This window comes from Esox lucius, chromosome 23, assembly GCF_011004845.1.
Source record: "Esox lucius isolate fEsoLuc1 chromosome 23, fEsoLuc1.pri, whole genome shotgun sequence".
In the NCBI taxonomy this organism is placed as follows: Eukaryota; Metazoa; Chordata; class Actinopteri; order Esociformes; family Esocidae; genus Esox; species Esox lucius.
The window spans coordinates 24464543-24490520 of NC_047591.1; the positions used below are offsets into that span (position 1 = coordinate 24464543).

At 42.0% G+C, this 25978-nt stretch overlaps 1 protein-coding gene across 9 annotated transcripts in view; it reads left to right on the top strand.

Annotated features, from left to right (window-relative positions):
* Positions 1-3227: 3227 nt before the first annotated feature.
* LOC105026671 (ephrin type-A receptor 5) overlaps positions 3228-25978 on the top strand; it is a 56123-nt gene continuing 33372 nt past the window's right edge. For 5 of the 9 annotated variants that reach the window (XM_034290063.1, XM_034290066.1, XM_034290064.1 and 2 more), the window contains exons 1-3: positions 3228-3747; positions 6169-6233; positions 11285-11948. In XM_034290063.1, the coding sequence (XP_034145954.1) occupies positions 3645-3747; positions 6169-6233; positions 11285-11948 (832 nt within the window). In that variant the 5' untranslated portion in view covers positions 3228-3644. The remainder of the gene's footprint in view (positions 3748-6168; positions 6234-11284; positions 11949-25978) is intronic. The other 4 variants (XM_029116990.2, XM_013140245.4, XM_029116991.2 and 1 more) reach the window with 2 other exon arrangements.

Here is a 25978-nt window from a genome sequence, read left to right on the forward strand (position 1 = left end):
TAAGTAGAGAGAAAGGAGGAAGGAGTAGGAGAGAAAAGAGGAGAGAAAGAGGGTGCAGAGACAAAGAGGGGGGATGGTAGAATGGAGAAGAGGAGAGACAAGTAGAAAATGAAAAGAGAAAAACAGGAGAGAAGAGAGGGTGAGAGAGAGAGAGAGAGAGAGAGAGAGAGAGAGGGAGGGAGGGAGGGAGGAGGTGATTACAGGGAAAGACTGGGAACTGGATAATCAATTACAGTATCAATCATACTAATCAACTAATCAACTCATTTTACTGAATTAATTTTCATTTAATAATGAGTCAAATGTATTAACCTATTCAAGTCTGTATTGAAAACGCATAATTAGCTTTGTTACAGATGATGTACAAGCTTACTGATGGAAAATATGTTTTAACTGACCAAAATGTTTCTTTTCAAAGACAGATGAATGTTTTTGTACATATTTAATAAATGTCATATTAAAATTGTCAGATCTTTATCCTTATCGGACACAGACACACACACACACACACACACACATTGCCTTTAGAAAGTATTCAGACCCCTTCACCTTTTTGTTTGCGTTACAGACATAATTATTGATTAAAAAGTTTGGACATAGTTAACAAGGCAGCGCTCATCACCAGGCTAATACCATCCTGGTAGAGCATCATGCTATGATCCACAGGTCACAGGACCCTCAGAGTGACCCAGCCAAAGCCTGGACTTGAACCCAGTTTAACATCTGTGGGGGACCTGAAGATCACATTTCAGTGTGGACATCCAATCTGACAAAGCTGAAAGGATCTGCAATGAAGAATCTGAGAAACTGCACAAATTCAGTTGTGCAAAGCTTGTAGAAGCATACCCAAGAAGACACAATGCTGTGATTGCTGTTGAAGTTGCTTCAACAAAGTACTGAATAAAGGGTCTGAATGAATGAGATATGTGAGTTGATTTGTTGTGACCTGATGTCTGTGGAATGTTGGTACAGACAGGTGTCCTTCAGAGAGACGATTCTGTAACAGGCTTCACTCTCCATTGATCTTCATTGGATATGCCTGACATACTGTTTACTGTAGGAATGTGTAAGTGGGCTGCCTTAGATTTGTTTTTATATATAGGATTTACAGTTGTGCTCATTAGTTTGCAAACCCTGGCAGAAATTGTGAAATGTTGGCATTGATTTTGAAAATATGACGGATCATGCCAAAAACCTGTCTTTTATTTAAGGACAGTGATCATATGAAGCCATTTATTGTCACATAGTGGTTTGGCTCCTTTTTAAATCATAATGATAACATAAATCACCCAAATGGTTTACATACCCTTGAATGTTTGGCCTTGTTAAAGACACACAAGGTAACACAAAGGGCTTTTTAAATAGCAATTAGTGTCTGTGTGTAAATAGTGAATGAGTTCGTAAGCTCTCACGTGGAAGCACTGTCAAAAGACCTGCGTAACAAGGTAATGGAACTGTATAAAGATGGAAAAGGATATAAAAAGATATCCAAAGTCTTGCAAATGCCAGTCAGTACTGTTCTATCACTTATTAAGAACTGGACAATTCAGGGATCTCTTGATACCAAGCCAAGGTCAGGTAGATCAAGAAAGATTTCAGCCAAAACTGCCAGAAGAATTGTTCTGGATACAAAGAAAAACCTGCGACCCGATACCGGATAAGCGGATGAGATGAGAAGATGAGAGACAAAGAAAAACCCACAGGTATCCTGCTCTGGAAAAAGATGGTGTGGTTGTTTCAAGGAGCACAATTTGAGGATACTCGAACAAAAATGAGCTGCATGGTCGAGCTGCCAGAAAGAAGCCTTTACTGTGCCAATGTCACAAAAAAGCCTGGTTACAATATGCACGACAACACCTTGACACGCCTCACAGCCTCTGGCACAGAGTAATTTGGAGTGATGAGACCAAAATAGAGCTTTATGCTCACAACCACACAGTAAGCGCTATGTTTGGAGAGGGGTCAACAAGGCCTATAGTGAACAGAATACCATCCCCACTGTGAAGCATGAAACATCACTGATGTTTTGGGAGTGTGTGAGCTCTAAAGGCACAGGGAATCTTGTGAAAATTGATGGCAGAATGAATGCAGCATGTTATTAGAAAATATTGGCAGACAATTTGCATTCTTCTGCACAAAAGCTGCACATGGGACGCTCTTGGACTCTCCAGCATGACAATGACCCTAAGCACAAGGCCAAGTTGACCCTCCAGTGGTTACAGCAGTAAAAGGTGAAGGTTCTGGAGTGGCCATCACAGTCTCCTGACCTTAATATCATCAAGCCACTCTGGGGAGATCTCAAACATGTGGTTCATGCAAGACGACCAAAGACTTTGCATGACCTGGAGACATTTTGCCAAGACGAATCGGTGCTATAGCACCTGCAAGAATTTGGGGCCTCATAGACAACTATTACAAAAGACTGCACGCTGTCATTGATACTAAAGGGGGCAATACACAGTATTAAGAACTAAGGGTATGCTGACTTTTGAACAGGGGTCAGTTCATTTTTTTCTTTGTTTCCATGTTTTGTTTTATGATTGTGCCATTCTGTTATGAGCTACAGTTGAATTTGAATCCCATAAGAAATAAAAGATGTGTTTTGCCTGCTCACTCATGTCTTCTTAACAAATGGTACATATATTATCAATTCTCCAAGGGTATGCAAACTTTTGAGTACAACTGTATAGTATGTAAAGCCTAAAGATTAGGATCTAAACATTTTTAAATCCCGAGGATTTTGCAATGTCTGTCTCTCCAGTCTCCAATGACTTTTGGTGAACGAGTGTGTGTGAGTTTGTGTATGGTTGTGTGTTGTGTTTGTGTGTGTGTGTGTGTGTGTGTGTGTGTGTGTGGTTGCGCATGTGTGTAAGAGAGTCTGAAGATATCTATAGATTTTGTTTGGATTTTATTTTTGGAAATGGCTGAAAACAATAACAAATAGGATCATTTAACATGTAGGCATACATCTTTTTTAGTGCATTTTGTTATTTTCCTCTAAATAGTACAAAGAGGTGGATGGTTGTCCTTGTAATTCATTTTGTCGCCAACACTGTCAACACATCAGCTGTTGTTATCAGAATTATTGCTCAACGCTGAAATAGGATCAGTCTGAAGGTCATTTTAACTCTGTAGGTAAATATTGTTGCATCGTATTGGCACAGGATTTCTTTTAATGAGTAATAATTCAAGTTACAGCGACTGTATAATAAATCATTTCATTTCTTCCAATGTAACATGCAATTAAAACGTGAGGGGTCAATGTGGTGCCGTTCGTGTACCGTTTGATTTCGACAGGGTAATCCGCTGCCCAGCTCATATAAGTGCAGCGGGAAGAGCCTCTGTGCCCATTGAATTCTCGCTTTGCTCTCTGCTGTTCTGAGGTTCACTCCGCCCCCGTGTGCTTTAGGCTGGCGGCGCTGCTCTCCTCTCCAAACTCAGCGCGCTCCACTTCATCTCTCCTGCCGTGTGTCTGCGTACAGACGGAACTACCGACCGCGTAAATGTGCTTTTATCTCTCAACAGACCAACAATAACGACGCAGATGTCTCCGCTATTCACTTTAGGAGCTTTCCCGTAGTGAACTGAACTGCTTTTAAGCTATATTCATCTGAGCTCCATTTACTCAACGTTTTAAATGAAAAATGACATCGGCGTGGAGTTCTGGTGGACCCCTTTGCTTGAAAGTGTGGACGTGCTTTTTCAGTCTTGCAGTGTTCAGAACCCATTGTATACCGGCTAATGAAGGTAAGGTCTTTTTCCATAATATACATTTAAATAGCTAAATCTCCTTTGATCACATTGACATGTAGGCACTTATCAGCTTTGAAGGCTGATGCCCGACACCGACAAAGATGACTGTTGGAATTGCATTATGTGACCCGCAGTGCCAGCCAGTGACCGGTGGCGCGTAATGACTGATTTTATTTTTTTCAAAATTAAACTGAATGTTGTCAGCAATACAGCAATAAAATGTTGCCTTAGAATTACCAAAAAAACTCATTCAAATTTTACTCGATTTGAAGGAGAAAGTCTCTTAGGTAATGTTACAGTACCAAGCGACGGTTTAATTCGGGATCAATACCGTTGTGACAACTCCATGACAGCATGTCAGATATTCTCATTCCCAACTGGATATTGTATTTAGTCCAGTATTCTCGGGCAATACAAATAGAATACGCGTCTTGCCATTAAAGTTCCGTTATTGTTCCCATGTGCTTCTGAAAGTCTCGTTGGTTGATCGTTAATCACCTATTTTGAGCGAGAGGTATTTAAATATCCTGCGATGAATTATCACATTATCACCTCACACACACTATCATGTCATTATCTCAGACAGACACCCGGACAGCTCCACGAGTTTGGGCATTGGTGGCTGGAAGTTCCCCTTCTGTATCAAGTCCGTACAGATTTGAGACGTTTGATAATGGACAGGGAACCCCACTTTTCAAGTGTTCTTTTTGTGACTGGGACTTGGGTGGCGTCTGGGTGGAATGTGCATTTTATTTGGGCTCCTTATGATGGACGTAATTATAGAAAAGGTTAATAAAAATGTAATTAAATCAGATAATGTCCCTAGTAGGCATAAGTCAACAGATTGACAACACCTCTTCTCCCTACATTATATTGTAATTTTAATATAAAATTACTGTAATTACTGTAATATTGGTGAAAATAAGGTGTAGTTCAAAATGCATTGCAAGCTGCAGTATTTAGACAAATGGTATTGGAAGTGTTGCCTGTTTAGGGGGTCACCCTGACCAGGTCCTGAACCCCTGACCTTGTGTCTGCCTCTGCCAGTCCAACACCCAAATAACCATATTGAGGTGTGTATGCATGAGAGAGCGACAGAGAGTGCCAGACCAACAGCAGAGATCATTTAACAGTTTCCGTACACTTCAGGGGTGACGTTGATTGATTTCAAGTTCAGCAATGTCACTGCTATATTGCAGTTTCTAAGGAAAAGACAGATCATGTGTGTGGCAGTGTCTCAATGGAAGGTACAGCCGCCATTTGGATGTGTTTGTGTGTGAAGTATTTGAATACCTTCACCTGAGGACAAGATCTAACCAACAACCTCCTAAATTAACAGATCCTAACCCCAGGAATTTAACCTGACACATTTGCATGCATCTGAAATAGCGCTATATATGACCAGGGACCATGGGGCTCTAATCTGTGCCATTTGGGACACTGCCTCTAAACAGATGTGACCAAAAGACACAATAAAGCGACACTCAGTGAGTAAAGTAGTTCTGTAAAGTAGCTCAGTTCACACATTACGGAAACGAAAAACAAAATCCTCACGTTCATTACAATTTGTACTGATAAAGAGTTGTCTGTTAAAATAATCATTACTCATTTGTAAGATTCTAACTGTGATAATAAGATACTCACAACATTCTTGTCCTTTCAGATGAGAGGAATGTCAGGGTAATACATTCTTATAGTCCACTTGAGACAGTTGTTTATTAATGATAACCAACATTAATGAATGTAATGTTCCTTATCTCCACTGTGGAATCTCTGACTATGAGAACGATATTCACTTCTTTCATCATGTGAAAACGTCTTTTATTCTACAGATTTGACCTCCAGTTGCATACGTTTTCTAGGATTATCTTTTTAGTGTCCCTGCTTTTGCCGGAGGACATCTCATCTAGTTCACTACCACACATCTATACTTTTTGTCCTAATTAGAGTTTGGATATTTTCCTACGGACATATTTTATCTGGAGTAGAACAATGCAGTAGGCTGTCAACTGGAACAAACCCAGTCCTCGTTTACTAAACTTAAAATTGACAGATTGTCACGCTAATTATAATAATTCTTACGTTTTGATTGGACCTAAACACTGATTTTAGGACTACTGATAATTCTTAATGGGTAGTATTTGTTTCTATATTTAACATATTTCATCATATGCCACAAATGTCCAAATATTATTTAAATGTCAATTTCAGTCGACCAGGTTTTATTTCAGTTCTGCGTTTTAGTGCACCTTCTTACATATTTGAATTTATCAAACATATCTGAGCTCCTGTTCCCATTGTGTTACCAACTGAATCAGCTCTGCAATGTGGATTTGTGACCTGACTCATTTGATTTCGTTGGTGGGTATGTAGTCACATTCTAAAGTCTGACCTGATCCTTTCTGTGTTTCACAGTGAACTTGTTGGACTCTCGCTCAGTAATGGGAGACTTGGGGTGGATAGCGTACCCAAAGAACGGGGTGAGTGTCACTTTATTCAACCTCACACGGTCTCAGCCTCTTCTAACACACACCATCTCAGCCTCTGTTAACACACACCATCTCAGCCTCTGTTAACACACACCGTTTCAACTTCTCAGCTTGCTCAGCCTCTGTTTGGGTCCTTCCTGAGCCGACCTGTGTTCCCTTGACCTAAGTATGTCCACTGTACAGTCAGCAGATCAGGCATGGCCAAAACCATGACCAAAGGATGTAGCCTATCACGGTTCAGGATACAGGAGGTCAATGTTAGGATTGAACCAGGGGACTGAACCAGGACATTGAACAACACACATAAACCTCATTTTCAGAGACAGGGAAAGACAGGCTGTTAAAGAGAAAGGTTTTTCCACAAAGAAGACCCCAGAGACAAGCAGCTCAGTCTTCTAATTATAAAGAGTATTTCCTCACACTTATTTCTTATCAACTCTATATAATGCCATGGTATTGAACCTCCTGTCCCTATTCTATATATATATTGCACTACTTTTGACCAAGGCTTATGGTCAAAAGAAGGGCGCTACAGTATGTAGTGAACAATGCCATTTAATTTGGGATGCAGATACTGGTGGTGTAAATGGCAGAGAACATTGTGATGAATCTCTCAGATGGCATCGGTATGTACATGGAAGAGTTCACAGGAGCTCCTTTTTAGTTAGCAGCAGCGTGTTTGAATGGCCATATGGTAACTTTAGCTTGTTTGCCAGCTAGCGGATTAAGTTGTACTGCGCACAGGGGAATGTTCTTAGAAAATGACCTGCCAAGCTTTGAAAACTAGCAGTTAAGTGAATCGCTACTTTGTAACTTTTTAAAATGACATTGCCTAAAAGAAACTATAGACACATTTTTCACGACTTACATTGACGTCAATGAACTTCAAACCCCAGTCTTGGTTAGGGTTGGTCAAGTCTGCTTAGCAAGCATTCCCAGAAGTCTATGATACTGTAGCTTAACTATATGTTGAGCTGTCCCATTAGCTTCTGCAAGTTATCAGGCAGATCAGTGCAGGTGGACTTTGCTATCTGACATAAGACCATAACCTCGTCAGTACATGGTACATAGAACATACCTAGAACATTGTGGTGGAGCCCAGGTCAGAACATGGGACATAGCATGCTTAACAACTTTCTTTAAACAATAATACATAATGCCAACATGCAAGTGTATAGAACCTATAACATGAAATTGCAAATGTACAATATGGATGATGAAATATGGAATATAGTATATATCCTGTGTATTCAGCGAGGAGGACAGGAATGTGTCCCAAACAAATCCTATTCCCTGAACAGCCCACAGAATCCTGATCGAAAGGATTAGGCTTCATAAATAATAGTGTGTTTTATGGGAGCCAGGCTGCGTTCTTCACTGAGGGACATTTCTGTGGGGAAGATAATAGAACCATAACAAATCAGTCTGCATTTCTACAGTTTGCTTTGAATCAGATAATATTTAAATTTTGCAGTAAAAGTGTAATTCCAAATGAGGTTAAGATTATATCTCAGCTGCAAAAAGTATTGTATGTTGACAAATTTTGACTGCATTGCATTAATTAATTAATTATATTGTATGAAAAGAAGCATTCTTATCATCTGTGTTTCTGAATGAGTTGAGGTCTATTATCAACATGAAATGCCTCCATTATCTACAGTCGAACAATGGGGCAAAGTAACTACTGAATGTGTGTGTGGTGTGTGCTCAAGTGTCTCTTTGTATGGTTGTGTGTGCGTGTGTGTGTTTGAGTATCTCTGCATTTGAGTGTATTGTATATTTCTAATGTAGTACTGTAGTTAAGTAATATAATATTACTGTAAATTGTAGTAAAGTATGGCAGTATTTTGGTAATATCATATTGCAGTAACATAGCAGTGTAGTAGCGTAGTAAATGTACATATTAGTAATGTAGCATTTCAGTAATGTAATTGTGCAGTCTTTTTAAATGAAATAATGTATTACTGTAGTCATGTGCTAATTTAGTATTGTAATAATGTAGTTACATATTTTTTTAGCAATCTAGTAATGTAATAATATAGTCATAATTAAATGAGGTTGCTGTGAATTTTGGAACAGATGTCCTTCCTAATAAGGAACAGGCTGGTCTTCTCACTTCCTACACACTCACACATGCGCACAGACACACATATAAACACACACACAAGCATGCACTTATGTACACACTTTTGTATCAGCCACCGTTACCCAAACGTTGCACCTCTTTCCAAGATGACGTTTCAGATTGTGTGATTTTGTGAGGATGGTTGTGGGAGGGTCTGGGGGTTGTAAAAGAGAAAGAAGAGGAGCATGTGGGTGTTGTGAAGGAGAAAGAGGAGGGGATGGGGGTGTGTTATGGCCCTTCAGAAATGGAAGAAAATACTGTATGTTATTATTATAAGTTATATTGATATGTAATAATGACATGTTAGAAGGCATTTTACTATATATAATAATTGTATAGTATAATGCTATGTCCTGCGCAGCTGTCTCTCTCCAGCTTATTCAGCTTTCTTTTTCTGTCTCACACACACACTAATTTCTCTCTCACACACACTCTGTCCCTCCGACTCTGTGTGTGATCACTGAAGCCCCAGACAGACTGATAGTTTGGAGGGAATTACAGTTTCAAGTGGGAGAGATAAACAGATAGATGAACGGCAATGGAGGGATTCAGGAGTGACACAGACACACACACACACACACACACACAGACACAGACAGATATATATACACACACACACACACACACACACAGACACACACACGGACAGATATATGTATACACACACACACACACACAGACATACACACAGGGACAGATATACACACACACACACACGGACAGACATGTATTCTCTGAGGTGCCACCTGTACAGAACAGACACCACAGCAGGTCAAAGGACGTGTCCAACTACACTTACAGAATATAAACATTTATGGTGTTGATATGGAGGAAGATATCTAGAGTTAACCCTCTTTCTCCCTGATTAAACCCTCTTAACCTGGTTAACCCTCTCTGTCACTGGTTAACCTTCAATCTCCCTGATTACCCCCCCCCCCTCCTTTATTAACCCCCTATTAACCTGGTTAACCCTCTCTGTCACTGGTTTACCCTCTCTGTCACTGGTTTACCTTCTCTGTCACTGGTTTACCCTCTCTGTCCCTGGTTAACCCTCTCTGTCCCTGGTTAACCCTCTCTGTCCCTGGTTAACCCTCTCCCTTCCTGGTTAACCCTCTACATCCTTGGTTAATCTTCAGTTAGTGAACCATTACTTTGAGCAATCGTCCTTTGTGCTTCCTAATGTCAGGCCTATACAGGAGGGGTCTGTTGACTGTCCAGGAGACAGGAGGGGTCTTTTGACTGTCCAGGAGACAGGAGGGGTCTGTTGACTGTCCAGGAGACAGGAGGGGTCTGTTGACTGTCCAGGAGACAGGAGGGGTCTTTTGACTGTCCAGGAGACAGGAGGGGTCTTTTGACTGTCCAGGAGACAGGAGGGGTCTGTTGGGACACAGGGACTACAGTAGTAATGTAATAATTCCCTAATCTGTTTTAACACCCAGTCACACCTGTTACTGTACCCAATGTGTGGTTTATCAGCATTAAGAGGATTTGTCTCTGTGGTCTTTCTGCTGGGTGTAGATGTGTGTATTTCTGTGTGTGTGTGTGTGTGTCTGAGTGATCTAACCAGCATGGTCTGTGACATCAGGGTTCAGCCAGATCTTAGACTGGGAACTGCACACATTTTATTAATTACTTTAGTGTTTTAGAAGACACTTTTTATTAGTGCATTTATCACACAACAGCTATGTAGGACAACCTTATACCTTACTCATATTAGTTACATGTTTTACTAAATAAAAAATGTTAAAGATGGAATAGCACTTGGATGCCAGATATCATTCATCACAATCTATATACCAGATGAATCAATATTAGATCAATACCATCTCACTACCATAACATTACCATGTCACTACCATAACAATACCATGTCACTACCATGTCACTACCATAACAATACCATGTCACTTCCATAACAATACCATATCACTACCATAAAAACACCATGTCACTTCCATAACAATACCATATCACTACCATTACAATACCATGTCACTACCATAAAAACACCATATCACTACCATTACAATACCATGTCACTTCCATAACAATACCATATAACTACCATTACAATACCATGTCACTACCATAACAATACCATATCACTACCATAAAAACACCATGTCACTACCATAACAATACCATGTCACTACCATAACAATACCATGTCACTACCATAACAATACCATGTCACTACCATAACAATACCATGTCAATACCATGTCAATATCCTATGCCATAATTTGTCAGACTTATGGTGGGAACAGTTAGTGCTGAATACAGTACTTCTGAATTTCTTGAGTAAGTGTTGTAGAACTGACCAAAGAAAGTAACCAGAAAGTACTTGTCCTTGTATTTGTAGCACTGCCCACCACTGCAATTCAGTTTCACAGTTACAATAAAGCTTCAGACTGGATCAAATATACATTCAACACACACATCATCTATCACAATGCAGCTGACCCTATTTTGCAGTTAATTCACAGAAGATAGCTTCAGGCCAGATACGTGATATCCTTTACATCTAATCAGAACAGTGACTGGTACATTCCCACATCACAGTGACTGGTTATGGGCGGGATCCTCACGTTACAGACACATCAACAGTTCACATCACAGACACACATTGAAGACTATATTATGGAGTCATGAAAGGATGCTATTGGCTGAAGGGGGTGAAAGGTTTTAATAGGCCCGGGGTTTGACATTGAGGATTGGACCAGAGAGATAGCTGTCATCAGCCCAGAGATGTAAGAGCAGGTTGGGATGTCTCCTGGTCACAGGTCTCTTCCAATGGGGCTTCATCTCTTATCTGTCTAGGTTCTATGCGTCTACTTGTGAGAAAGAAATGACTGGAATATTAGGTGTTTGTTAAAATGATTCTTGACCCATACAACTCTACTTTCCTTCTCTTCAGTGGGAGGAGATTGGTGAGGTTGATGAGAACTACGCTCCTATTCACACCTACCAGGTGTGTAAAGTGATGGAACACAACCAGAACAACTGGCTGCAGACCAATCTGATCGTCACAGAGGGGGCCCAGAGGGTGTTCGTGGAGCTGCAGTTCACCCTGAGGGACTGCAACAGCCTGCCGGGGGGGGTGGGGACCTGCAAAGAGACCTTCAACATGTACTACTACGAGTCCAACGACGAGGAGGGCAGGAACATCAGGGAGAGTCACTACTCAAAGGTGGACACCATCGCCGCCGATGAGAGCTTTACAGAGTTAGACCTGGGGGACAGGGTGATGAAGCTGAACACAGAGGTGAGGGACCTGGGACCTTTGACCAAGAAGGGCTTCTACCTAGCGTTTCAGGACCTGGGTGCCTGCATCGCCCTGGTGTCTGTCCGCGTCTTCTACAAGAGGTGTCCGTCCGTGGTGAAGAACTTGGCTCAGTTCCAGGACACCATCACGGGGTCCGACTCCTCCCAACTGCTGGAGGTGGCGGGCAGCTGCGTCAACAACTCTGTGGCAGAGGATCTACCCAGAATGCACTGCAGCGCTGAAGGGGAGTGGCTGGTACCCATTGGGAAATGTGTGTGCCAGGTGGGGTTCGAGGAACTGAACGGCAGTTGTCAAGGTATGTACCAAATGATGATGTCATCACATGCAGACACGAATGAAACCTGAGGATTTTTGGAAAGATATTCTCCATTCTGCGTTTGAAGAGACACAGTTTTGCAGGTTTTTCCTACCCTGCGTACAAGGCTTGTTTCTGTGCTAAAATAGCGCTAATGAGAAGAAAACAACTCCATAATAAGGACATGCATGAAAATATCCTTCATATTAAATATCCATTACATTATTTTCGCTTTGGTTCTAACCTAGAGGCTTTTTTTGTTACCAGTTCTTTATAGTTCAATCTTAAATTCAGGCTTTGTTTTTATTTACCGTTATTTCTATCGGCTTTCATGTTAAACAGCCTTCCCAAATGTTGAACGGCCTCCTTAAAAAAGTCCTTAACTACAAACACAGATATTCTATTCCAATATTATCCAATGGTTGTTCTGTACATTCTCCAATGAAGCTTTCATTTCTTGGTAGCCCTTAAATGGTACATTCTACAGTGTTCTGCAGGCTATTCTCTGTATTGATGTCTCTATCTGCTCCCAGCTTGTATTGCGGGAGTCCACAGAGAGTCGTGTGTGTTTCAGAGGGATCTCCAGATATCTGCCTGATGGCCTTATTCTGCTGTTCTCAACCTGCTCCCTAAATGGCCTCCTACCTTCCACACAGGCCCCCGGGCCACTGGCCAAAATTAGTGCACTACATGGGGAATAATGAGCCATTTGGGACTGCGTCCTGCTCTCAGACTGTTCTGCTGTCTGATGTGTAGCCAAACTTTCTTGTCTCTCCATGTTGTCTCTCTGCCAACTGCAAATAGAGGCTTTACGCCCGTTTCCATGGTTACTACCCAGAGACCCTCTCTCTGACTTTGAACATTTTAAATGTTTCATATTCTCAGTTTTTCCTCAGTTAGTTTGTTAAGTGGTGGGGGGAGGGGCTAGTGGTAGAGGGAGGGGCTAGGTGACAGATGCCCCCCGTTTTACTGGGTCAAACACATTCATAAAATTTATTCATATTCCTTTATTAGTATCAATATTTTAGCATTGATCTGAATATATTTTTTTTTTATTCAGTTATTAAAATCTGTAGGGCAGGGGTCAGTAACAGGCAGACATAATTGGCCATAATTTACTAAAAAAGACTATAAAATCACCAGGAATTTGAATAGTTTCCCATGGATACACATACTGAATGAACACTGTTATAAGAACAACTGATATAAATGTAATTTTTCCCACTAGGAAATAAAAATTGGATTACTTATTTTTTTCTATTATTATATGCATAGACAGTCTATGTTAGGGCTTAGTTGGCTTAGTGGTCAATAAGCAGGGTAGGATTTATAATTATTATAATGATGTTCCTGCCCGTTAACGTCTGATTTCACATGGTGACCTAACCTTGGTGTCCAATCATGTCTTGGAGAATTATACTATTTTACTATAAACCCTCATCAGTTTTGACAACACGTCATTACTCTGTTTCACAGAAAACCATCATTTCTGGGAACATTTTAGATCTATTTCATTATGAAATAAAAGTCTATATTTCCTGAGGGCCAATCAGCAATGTCCTTGGATCCAGGTCCCTGAAGAGGATGCTGTTGGCTGCTCAGCCAGCGTGAGAAGACAGAGACCCCCCCAATTTACCCCAATTCACCCCCCACTGCTGGCACGTCTCCAGAGTGCCTGGGCCCCCCCGACCCAAAGGCCTTGCATCGCCCTTAAGGGCCCAACTATGTGATGCTATTTTCCTCATTTCTACCAGCGCTCTTGGGACCAGAACCCCCCCTACACACACACACCCACATGCCCACACACACACCCACACACGCACACACACACGCACACACAAGGCCATGACTTAAACTAGAAATGTTTCAATTCAGCATCCTTCCCTTTCCATCAGTCAGCCCAGGGCCTTAGCCTCCAAACCGGCAGACCATAGCACACACCCCAACCCCCCTTTCCCCCCCTGCACACACACACACACACACACTCACACACACACTCACACACAGTCATGCTGGGCTTAATGATGGTTGTAGAGGCCAGAGGGATGAACACTTCACTGCTGTTAGAGGACAGTCTGTCCTCCTGGTGCTCACACACACATACACACCCACACAAACACACACACACAGACACACACACACACCCACAAAAAAACACACGCACACACATGCACACAGACACACACGCACGCACACACACACAGCATTTTGTGTTGTGAATTCCGGAGCTGTGGGCAGTTTTCCACTAAGCTCCCAGTAGGGTGTTGGTGTGTATGGCTGATCACCAGAGCAGTTAGTCAACTAGTCATCCTGCCAGAACATTAATGGTGCATTTGAAGCTATTTCACGGCTGGATATTGTGTTGTACAGCTGGATATTTTGTTGTATAGCTGGCTTTTGTTTAGCCAGCTGTACTATATAACAGGCTATTGGCCTGGCTATTGTACTGTATGAAAGACTATTGGCCTGGCTGTTGTACTGTATGAAAGACTATTGGCCTGGCTGTTGTACTGTATGACAGACTATTGGCCTGGCTATAGTATTGTATGACAAACTATTGGCCTGGCTGTTGTACTGTATGACAGACTATTGGCCTGGCTGTTGTACTGTATGACAGACTATTGGCCTGGCTATAGTATTGTATGACAGACTATTGGCCTGGCTGTTGTACTGTATGACAGACTATTGGCCTGGCTGTTGTACTGTATGGCAGACTATTGTGGTGAAAACACTTTGCTGAGGTGCTGGTCATTCCCATCCCTACATTATACACTACACTGCATGTACGATATATACAGATATTACGGCAAATTGCAAGCATGTCACTGGAATGAAACATGGCACTGGAATTAAAAATCTCACTTCACTGGAATTAAACAGGTCACATCTCTGAAATGAAACAGGTCACTTAAATGAAACATACCACTGAAATTAAACATGTCACTTAAATGGAACATGTCACTGGAATGAAACATTTCACTGGAATGAAACATTTCACTGGAATGAAGCATGTCACTTGAATGAAACATGTCACTGGAATGAAGCATGTCACTGGAATGAAACATGTCACTGGAATGAAGCATGTCACTGGAATGAAGCATGTCACTGGAATGAAACATGTCACGGGAATGAAACGTTATTGGAGTGAGATACTCAGGTTTGGTTCACTTAATGAATAATGTATAACAGATTTTGAAAAGTGACAACAAGAATTTAACTGTCAAATTACAAGCTTAAAATCTACTGGAATAATATTTTAAATCTGTGCCCTGGTTTCATGAGGAAAGGCCTCCAGAATTTGCATACATAACAAGAGTGGCCATATGTGTATTCATAGCAATTAGTGCAGCTAGCTACAGTAATAGTATTTTACATTCTCTTATGCTAATGAAGATAGCTGACAGGATGACAGCCTTTTTAGTGCAGAGCTATGTTGTAACATGGGTGGGGGGCCTTTCCTTCCCTGTCTCCGTCTCTCCCCATGTTCAAAATGCAAAGTACTCCATGTCATTCAAACGGAAAATCTGCATTGTTTCTCTCTGAAGAAAAAATACAAACTACATCTAAGCGTCTGCTAAATAAATTGTTGCATAACAATCCCGGGATACCCTGTCATTACAGCTTCACTTTCATGGATGTGTTGGTCAGAGTCCCACTCATGGCTCAGTTGGCTGGTGTAGTTGGGCTTAAAGTGACTCTGTGGGCTCTACCAGAGCGTGGCTTGATCCGGTCTTCCTGAATCTAGGCCACAGCTCATCTTGGTCAGTCAGTAGTCAGAGTCTATTACCCAAAGGGAAACAACATGGACGCTGAAACAGGGAGGGTGGGTGCATCCCAAAACGGCACCTGATTCCCTATATAGTGCACATCCATAGCAATTGTCCACATAGCTCTGGTAAATGGTAGTGCATTGTATATAGGGAATGGGCTAGCATTTGGGACTCAGTAAAAGTTCCATTGCAATAAAAAATACTTAATCCTTTCAGCTGATGGGTACTGAACCTTGTGACATAAACGCTAACGATCCATTTTAAAAGAGTTCCGGATCAGCCTTCTGTAATATACCACAGCCTCTATCAGACAGGTCATTCCATTTGACCCTTCCCCTGCTCTGCAGTGAGACAGGTCTGAGGGCTGTGCAGACAGACAGTGTAGGACTACCGGATTAGAATGGTTAAGTTATAGCTGGCCTGGGCCGGTTCAGAGACAGAGAGTGTGTGCAGCCAGTTAATGATGCATTTCTATCCAGTATAGAGCTGTAACACTGTGTACAGATACTAAGTGAGGCATTGTATATAGATTTGTCGTGGTTGGGTTCTAAAACCATAGCTCTATACCAATGGATAACCACAGACAGTCTGTACTGTATATACAGGTAGTGATAACCACAGACAGTCTATACTGTATATACAGGTAGTGATAACTAAACAGTCTGTACTGTATATTCATGAAAGCAAGCAAGAGAGTTTTTTATATAGCATAATTCATACATAGAAGCAATTCAATGTGCTTTACAAAAAAAGAAAAAATATAAAAAATACAATAACATAAAAACAAATACTCAAATAAAAACAACAAAACAACATCATAATAAGAAAACAGAATAAGAAAATATAAAAATAAGAGAAACGGGATAAAAACATATGAAGCTATAAAAGCTGGAAGGCTAAACAGTGTGGTTAAGTTTAAGTGCTCAGTCATAGGCATGTGAAAAGAGTTTTTAACCTGGATTTAAACATGTATACATTTGGGGCATGTCTAAGATCTTCTGGTAGTTTATTCCAGTTGTGTGCAGCATAACTGCTAAACGCAGCTTCCCCATGTTTAGTTTGGACTCTGGGCTCTACTAGCTGACCTGTGTTCATGGATCTAAGATCCCTGCTCGGTTTATATTCTTAAAACATATTCAGGTCCTAAACCATTCAGAGACTTATAAACTAAAAGCACCACTTTGAGTGATGTGCTCTGTTCTCTTGATTCTAGCAGCAACATTCTGAATGAGCTGCAGCTGTTTTGCAGTCTTTTTGGGAAGTCCAGTTAAGAGACCATTACAGTAGTCAACCTTACTAGAGATAAAAGCATGGATGAGCTTCTCTTGGTCTTTTAGGGACACCAAGCCTTTGATTCTGGCTATATTTTTTAGATAATAAAATGCTGTTTTGGTGACCGCTTTGATATGACTGTTAAATGTGAGGTCTGAGTCTATCAGAACCCCAAGATTACGCACTTGATCCCTGCTTTTAAGGGCCCGAGAATCCAGCTCTTTACTAATACTTGTTCTTTTATTTTTGTTTTGCGAAACACAATAATATTGGTTTAATTGTAGACAATATTGGTTTTTCCGGGTATTTATGTGCTCTATGCAGTGACACAGAGAGTCTATGGAGCTGTTGTCATATGGTTCAAGAGCCATATATATTTGAGTATCATTGGCATAGCTGTGGTAGTTAATGTTGTTGTTCTGTAGAATTTGGCCCAGAGGTAGTGTATAGAGATTGATCAGAAGTGGTCCGAGAACCGATCCCTGTGGAACTCCAAGTCATAGCCACCCTATCAGATTCATGATTACCTATTGTGACAAAGTAACTCCAGCCATCTAGATAAGCTCTGAACCAATTAAGGACTGTCCCGGAGAGTCCTACCCAATTTTCCAGCCTATTTAGAAGTGTTCTGTGATCTACAGTGTCAAATGCTGCACTGAGATCTAATAGAAGCAGAACTGTTATTTTATCAGAATCAGTATTCAGCCGTATATCATATACAACTTTAATCAGGTCCGTTTCAGTACTGTGGTGATGTCTGAAGCCTGACTGAAATTTGTCTAAGAGACCACTTGAGGTCACAAAATTGCTGAGTTGATTGAAGACAACCTTCTCAATGATCTTGGCTATAAAAGGGGGATTTGATACAGGTCTATAGTTGTTCATTATAGATGCATCCAGTGTTCTCTTTTTTAATAGGAGCTTAAAAGGCAGCTGTTTTTAGAGATGTTGGGAAAATGCCTGATTGCAGAGAGCTATTAACTATTTGCTGTAGGTCCATTGTTATAGAGTTAAAAATAGTTTTAAAAAAGTCTGATGGCGGTGTGTCGAGACAGCAAGTGGAAGCTTTAAGATGTCGAACTGTTTCTTCTAGGGATTTTTGATCAATTGTATTAAAATGAGACATAATAACCAAGTTATGTCTTGGTGGTCGGGGTGACGGTACAGAGTCCTTGTTAGACTGTGTAGTTCTGATGTTCTGTCTAATACATTTTTCACTAAAGAAACACGCAAATTCATTACATTTCACAGTGGACATGAGTTCTGATGCTATCTGCTTTATTGGGTTTGTATGCTTGTCAACCATGACAAATTGAGTGTGGGTATTGTTGATCATTCCCGATAAATGTTGCTGTCTGGCCCTGTGTAACTCATTGTTGAAGCTACCAAGGCTTTATTTATAGATGTCATAGTGAATTTGAAGTTTAGTTTTCCTCCACTTACGTTCCGCTTTCCTACATTCTCTTTTCAGAGTTCTTACCATCATGGTGGTTCTCCATGGTGTTTTCTGTTTGCTCATAGTTTTCTTTACCTTTAACGGTCCAACAAGATCAATGACATTCAATATTTTGGCATTAAAATTATCCAGGAGTACATCAACTGACTCAGCCTTATTGTTAGAGAGATAGCTATTGCTTCCATTAACTGAGCATTGGTACTCCCATTAATGTACCTTTTCTTAACAGAAACAGAGTTTACTGGAACATTCGGGGTGATCAGTGATTCAAAAAAGGCATAGAAATGATCAGACAGGGCCAAGTCTTTAACCATGACAGAGGAAATATCTAGACCTTTAGAGATAACCAGATCTAGAATGTGGCCTCGAGCGTGTGTACACTTTCACATGTTGAGTGAGATCAAAAGTGTCAAGTAGTGCAAAAAGTTCTATGGAATTATTGTCTGTACTATTATCTATGTGGATGTTAAAATCCCTTGTAACAATAAACAAGTTATAATCACCTAATATAACAGAGAATAGTTCAGGAAAATCATCAATAAAATGTGCACAATATCATGGAGGTCTGTAAATGGTTAAAACATTATGTTGGGTGTACCCTTCAATGTAAAACAGAGGTATTCAAAAGAAATAAAATTACCTAGTGTCTTTTCATTGCACTGGGATGTATCTTTGAATAGGGTAGCCACTCTTCCTCCTTCTCAACCATTATATTAGTGACAGCCACAGACAGTCTGTACTGTATATTAGTGATAGCCACAGAAAGTCTGTACTGTATATTAATGATAGCCACAGACAATATGTACTGTATATTGGTGATAGCCACAGACAGTCTATACTGTATATTAGTGATAGCCACAGACAGTCTATAATGTATATTATTGATAGCCACAGACAGTCTATAATGTATATTAGTGATAGCCACATACAGTCTATACTGTATATTAGTGATAGCCACAGACAGTTTGTACTATATATTAGTGATACCCAGAAACAGTCTGTACTGCATATATAGTGATAGCCACAGGCTGTCTATACTATATATTAATGATAGCCACAGACAATCTGTACTGTATATATAGTGATAGCCACAGGCAGTCTATACTGTATATTAGTGATAGCCACAGGCAGTCTGTACTGTAAATTAATGATAGCCACATACAATATGTACTGTATATATAGTGATAGCTACAGGCAGTCTGTACTGTATATTAATGATAGCCACAGACAATACGTACTGTATATATAGTGATAGCCACAGGCAGTCTGTACTGTATATTAATGATAGCCACAGACAATATGTACTGTATATATAGTGATAGCCACAGACAATATGTACTGCATATATAGTGATAGCCACAGACAGTCTATACTGTATATTAGTGATAGCCACAGACAGTCTATACTGTATATTAGTGATAGCCACAGACAGTCTATACTGTATATTAGTGATAGCCACAGACAGTGCATGTATTAGTGGGAGTAGTTTGGTCATTTCCATGCATGGGAGTGTAGCTGCAGGGAGGAGAAGACAAGAGAAGGGCGCTGCAGAGAATTAAATAGATGGAATGTTGGAATGCCATGGCACAATATGCAGTCCTTTGTGGAAGTCTTTCCCATAGACAGATGGGATGTAAGAATGTTGGAATGCTAGACCATGCAGACCTATGTGGATGTATGCATTTTTATGGAAACCTGGGAGAAACACTTCAGAGAGAACGTTCCAAATGGCACACTATTCCCTATATTGTGCAAACCTCTCTGCAGGTTCTATTCATCCTTCTTGCAGGCTCTATGCAGGCTCTGATCAACATGAGGAATTGTACAGCGTGATTCCTGAGAAATCCAGGAGAAAACACCTGAGAATTTCTTTTATCACAGCATTATTTATTTAATATCATTGTTCTTTATTCCATATCATGGTGTTTTTTTATTCCACATTAGTCCTTCTTGTGTAAATCCTCTAAAGGTATTTGGTATGTATCTATCTCCCCTCCTTGTTTCACAACATGTGGTAATACAGGACTTTAAATCAATAACTTTTGTTGTGTAATGTTTTGTAATTAAAAGGGTGTTATTTTAATGTTTGGACACCGCTGGTGTCTTTAATCGCCTGGAACCACTGTTTCTGTTGCATGTTAACCCTTCAACGGTCTAATTTGCCTGGTAAAATGTGTTGACCCTGGATTCAAATGTGGAAATAAACAGAATATTTTCATACTTCACTGGACCACCTGCAATAATTTACAAAATAAAATCACATTTTGGTTTGCAGCAGTTCAGTGAAACGGGAGCAGGAACCTAAACGAACTGTAAAGCATTTTTCAGAATTACTGACATTACAGAATTACAGAATAAGGACAGAGTTTGTCCAGGGTTACTGATCTACGAAGTGGTGTCAAACTGGTTCCACAGAGGGCAGAGTCTCTGCATGTTTGAGTTTTTTTCCTTTTAAATTGGAAAAAAGTTCAGACCTAAACAACCAGGTGAGGGTAGAAACTAACCATTTAGTGACCTCATTAATATATCAAGTACAAGGTGAGAGCGAAAACCTGCAGACACTCGGCCCTCCGTGGAACCGCTTTGAGACCTCTGATCTAAGAGTTGTACTGAGAGTTGTGTGTGTAGCCTGTCATTGGAGAGACTGTATGTCTGTAACTAGTCGGCATATCCTCAGCGACTGAGCCTCACACAACCAAGATCCGTGCAATAACCAGGGGAGGACCGAGGAAATGGAGAAGGAGGCTGAGATCTGGTCCTGGTATTGACTGAGGCGTTGGGTGGGGATCTGGTCCTGGTATTGACTGAGGCGTTGGGTGCGGATCTGGTCCTGGTATTGACTGAGGTGTTGGGTGTGGATCTGGTCCTGGTATTGACTGAGGCGTTGGGTGGGGATCTGGTCCTGGTATTGACTGAGGCGTTGGGTGGGGATCGGGTCCTGGTATTGACTGAGGCATTGGGTGTGGATCTGGTCCTGTTATTGTCTGAGGTGTTGGGTGGGGATCTGGTCCTGTTATTGACTGAGGCGTTGGGTGGGGATCTGGTCCTGGTATTGACTGAGGCATTGGGTGTGGATCTGGTCCTGGTATTGACCGAGGCGTTGGGTGGGGATCTGGTCCTGGTATTGACTGAGGCATTGGGTGTGGATCTGGTCCTGGTATTGACCGAGGTGTTGGGTGGGGATCTGGTCCTGGTATTGACCGAGGTGTTGGGTGGGGATCTGGTCCTGTTATTGACTGAGGCGTTGGGTGGGGATCTGGTCCTGGTATTGACTGAGGCATTGGGTGTGGATCTGGTCCTGGTATTGACTGAGGTGTTGGGTGGGGATCGGGTCCTGGTATTGACTGAGGTATATTCTACAGTTGAAAGCTTGCTGGCTGATGATATATTTTGGGGCCAAGCATGTATTTTCCACTAAGATCCTATCGGTATTAAAACGATTGCTTTGCTATAGGGGCCAGGTGACCTGAGGCTTCCACACAAACCTCTACTGTGACATGTGAAAGAACTGCTATTAACACACATGACTGGGAAATTGCTGATAAGCAGAAGGAATGACCATTTAATAAGTCATTTGCATGACCCGCAGTTATCTCCCTGAACAATGTACTTTTCCTGAAATCAAATAAGGGCATTTTAGGTTTTGCCACATAACCTCCGTATTAAACATGACATTGCCCGGTACCATTTCACCACGGCTCTACAGTCAATATTTATATACAGTGTAAATAGAATACATTATTACCTGTCAATCAAGGAGGCCAGTCTCATGTACCCACTGTTAGAATAGTCATATGTAAATAGTACACATGGAATTACATCATTTCAATTATATTTTATTTAACCTTTATTTATCCAGGAAATGACCCTTTATGTGCGAAACCTGTTTAACATTGTGTCTTCAGTAGGAATGCAACAATGCGTGGCTGCTGGTTTTGTCCTGAACATTGTGTTCACTGGGAAACACCATGATCTAAGGCTGCTCGCACAACAATGGTGTTAGTAAACCCACAGCACCGGAATGCTGCTCAGGACCAATACAATGAAGGACAGCTTAGATTTACATACTCACAGACATTTTATACACACAGGCAAACTCAGCTCTGTATTTCTATCCTTGTCAGGACTAGAAAACAAAAAAAAGATTTTCCCCAACCCTGATCTTGACCATAACCTCAATTTAACCCTAATCTAAGCTGGAAACTGAAATGTTTCTTATGGGGACTGGCAGAACCCTAATGAGGGCAGATTTTCCTGTTTTACCATCCTTGTGAGGATGTCTGGTCTTAATTCAATCTGCTAAACCAAAGCATAGACAGACACACACACACAGACACAAAGACACACAGACACACAGACCCAAACACACACAGACCCAAACACACACCGACACACAAGACACAAACACACACCGACACACAGACACTAGTATATCCAGTAAGCCTGGGTTAGGGTTAGACTGTCAGAGCAGATGGGTCTCAAGTGTTTTTCGGGAACCTCAAAACAGAATACACACAACACAGATGAACAACACCCACAACACAGATGAACAATATACACAAAACAGACGAACAACACACACTAACACATGCAACACACAAACTCTCACACACAAAACGATTGATTCATTGATTCTAAAATGGCTCCCAGATTTTTAAAGATTCTTTCTTATCAGTTTCCAATACTTGGTTTGTCTGCTGTGACATTGGATATTCCCTGATGGTCTGTCTGTGGTATTTTATAGAATAAATAAATAGGTGTTGGCTAACCACCTCACACAGGGCCAGTGAATGGATGGAGGCTTGCATGTTGGGGAGACACCTGGCCGTGACAGACCTGTGATAAATACACACTCTAACACGGCTACCAGGAGCCTATCAGCTGGGGGGCTGTAGAACCCCATGGCTGCCAGGGCCGCTACATTCATTAAGAGAGACAGGGAGAAAGTGTTTGTAGATGTTGTGTGTGTGTGTGTGTTTGTGTGCATGTGCAGGGGGATAGATGAATTCACAGGGTATTTTTCAGGAGTAATGTTGCATGACAGAAGACCAAGGTTCCGTCAAGGTGAATCAAGCCCAGCTCCTCCACCCCCCCTCACCCCCCCATCTTAATGCCCCCGCTACACTGGCCCTGTGCCCCCCATTTTAACGCCCCGCTACACTGGCCCTGTGCCCCCCCATCCTAAAGCCTTGTGACACTGGCCCTGTGCCCCCTCCCATCCTAAAACCCCGCTACACTGGCCCTGTGCCCCCCCATCCTAAAGCCTTGTGACACTGGCCCTGTGCCCCCCCACCCTAAAGCCTTGTGACACTGGCCCTGTGCCCCCCCATCCTAAAGCCCCGCTACACTGGCCCTGTGCCCCCCCCATCCTAAAGCCCCGCTACACTGGCCCTGTGCCCCCCCATCCTAAAGCCTTGTGACACTGGCCCTGTGCCCCCCCACCCTAAAGCCCCGCTACACTGGCCCTGTGCCCCCCCATCCTAAAGCCTTGTGACACTGGCCCTGTGCCCCCCCATCCTAAAGCCCCGCTACACTGGCCCTGTGCCCCCCCCATCCCAACGCCCCACTACATTGGCCCTGTGCCCCCCCCATCCTAAAGCCCCGCTACACTGGCCCTGTGCCCTCCCATCCTAAAGCCCCGCTACACTGGCCCTGTGCCCCCCCATCCTAAAGCCCCGCTACACTGGCCCTGTGCCCCCCCATCCCAACGCCCCACTACATTGGCCCTGTGCCCCCCCCATCCTAAAGCCCCGCTACACTGGCCCTGTGCCCCCCCATCCTAAAACCCCGCTACACTGGCCCTGTGCCCCCCCATCCTAAAGCCTTGTGACACTGGCCCTGTGCCCCCCCATCTTAACACCCCGCTACACTGGCCTTGTGCCCCCCCCATCCTAACACCCCACCTATGCTCCCCCCAAAGACGGAGACAAGAAAATCTTCTCTGTCTCTCTGTTCCTCTCCAACTTTAATCACTATAACCCTAATCTTTAAATGACATGATGAATCCACATAAGAGCTGTACAATGAAATGGAAAGGGGATGTATTTCTTCCATCACGCTAATCTGTCCATGACATGACAAGGCCATCTCAGAGGTGTACAGTTGAATGGAAAATGGAAGGATTTCTGTGGGACACCATGTGAATTGAATGTGACAGTGGAAACGGTTAAGATATTAAAGTGCCAATTTAATTAGGCAGATATAGTGTTCAGTAAACCATCATTATCCCGTCAGAGATAAACAACGAGGTGGGTGTGTGTTGTGAGATAAACAACGAGCTGGGTGTGTGTTGTGAGATAAACAACGAGCTGGGTGTGTGTTGTGAGATAAACAATGAGGTGTGTGTTGTGAGATAAACATGTGAGTGTGTTACTGTGTATTCGTTTATTTGCACAAGTTTTACTTTAAAACAAGGAAAATGTGAACACATTTTACGGACACATTTTACCATCCCCCATTAGGAAAATATATATTTAATGTATTGTTTTTGTTAGGTTTCAGGTAAAAGTGAGATGAAAGTTCAGTCTGTCTCAGCATCCAGTATCTGACCTGGGCAGAGAGTTTCACATCTCAGACTATGTTTCCTTACTTCTCAGGCTTTTTCTAGAAAAAAACCATAATTCTTATTGACTGGATTTAGGGATTGTGAAAAACTATGTCTGAGCCCTTTGTTGATCCTATAATCGGTATTTACAATAAAAGGAAAATTAAACTAATTATCACAGCATGGGCTATATTTTGTTCCCTAAAATGATTTTCAAAAGATGACCAACGCTGAAAGGAATGTCACTCAAGAGCATGAACATCCAGAAAGAAAATACTTTAGTTAAAATGTTTCCATTTTGTCCTTTACAAATACAATACAGTAATGCTGATACAGTGAGGGAAGCAGAATCCCTGTCTCACCTTCCAACCCTGAGGGAAGCAGAATCCCTGTCTCACCTCCAAACCCTGAGAGAAGCAGAATCCCTGTCTCACCTTCCAACCCTGAGGGAAGCAGAATCGCTGTCTCACCTTCCAACCCTGAGGGAAGCAGAATCGCTGTCTCACCTCCAAACCCTGAGGGAAGCTGCGTCCCTGTCTCACCTCCAAACCCTGAGGGAAGCTGTATCCCTGTCTCACCTTCCAACCCTGAGGGAAGCAGAATCGCTGTCTCACCTCCAAACCCTGAGGGAAGCTGCGTCCCTGTCTCACCTTCCAACCCTGAGGGAAGCAGAATCGCTGTCTCACCTCCAAACCCTGAGGGAAGCTGCGTCCCTGTCTCACCTCCAAACCCTGAGGGAAGCTGTATCCCTGTCTCACCTCCCAACCCTGAGGGAAGCTGTATATCATTTTATATGGACACTTACTGTAGGTTTTCATTGACTTCATCAATAACACCACTACTTATCTCTTCTCATGCCTTTTTGTCTCTTTCCTACATTTCTCTCTCTACCTCTATCTCCCTCCATCTCTCTACCTCTCTCTCTCCATCTCTCTTCATCTCTCTACCTCTCTCCCTCTATCTCTCTTCATCTCTCTACCTCTCTCCC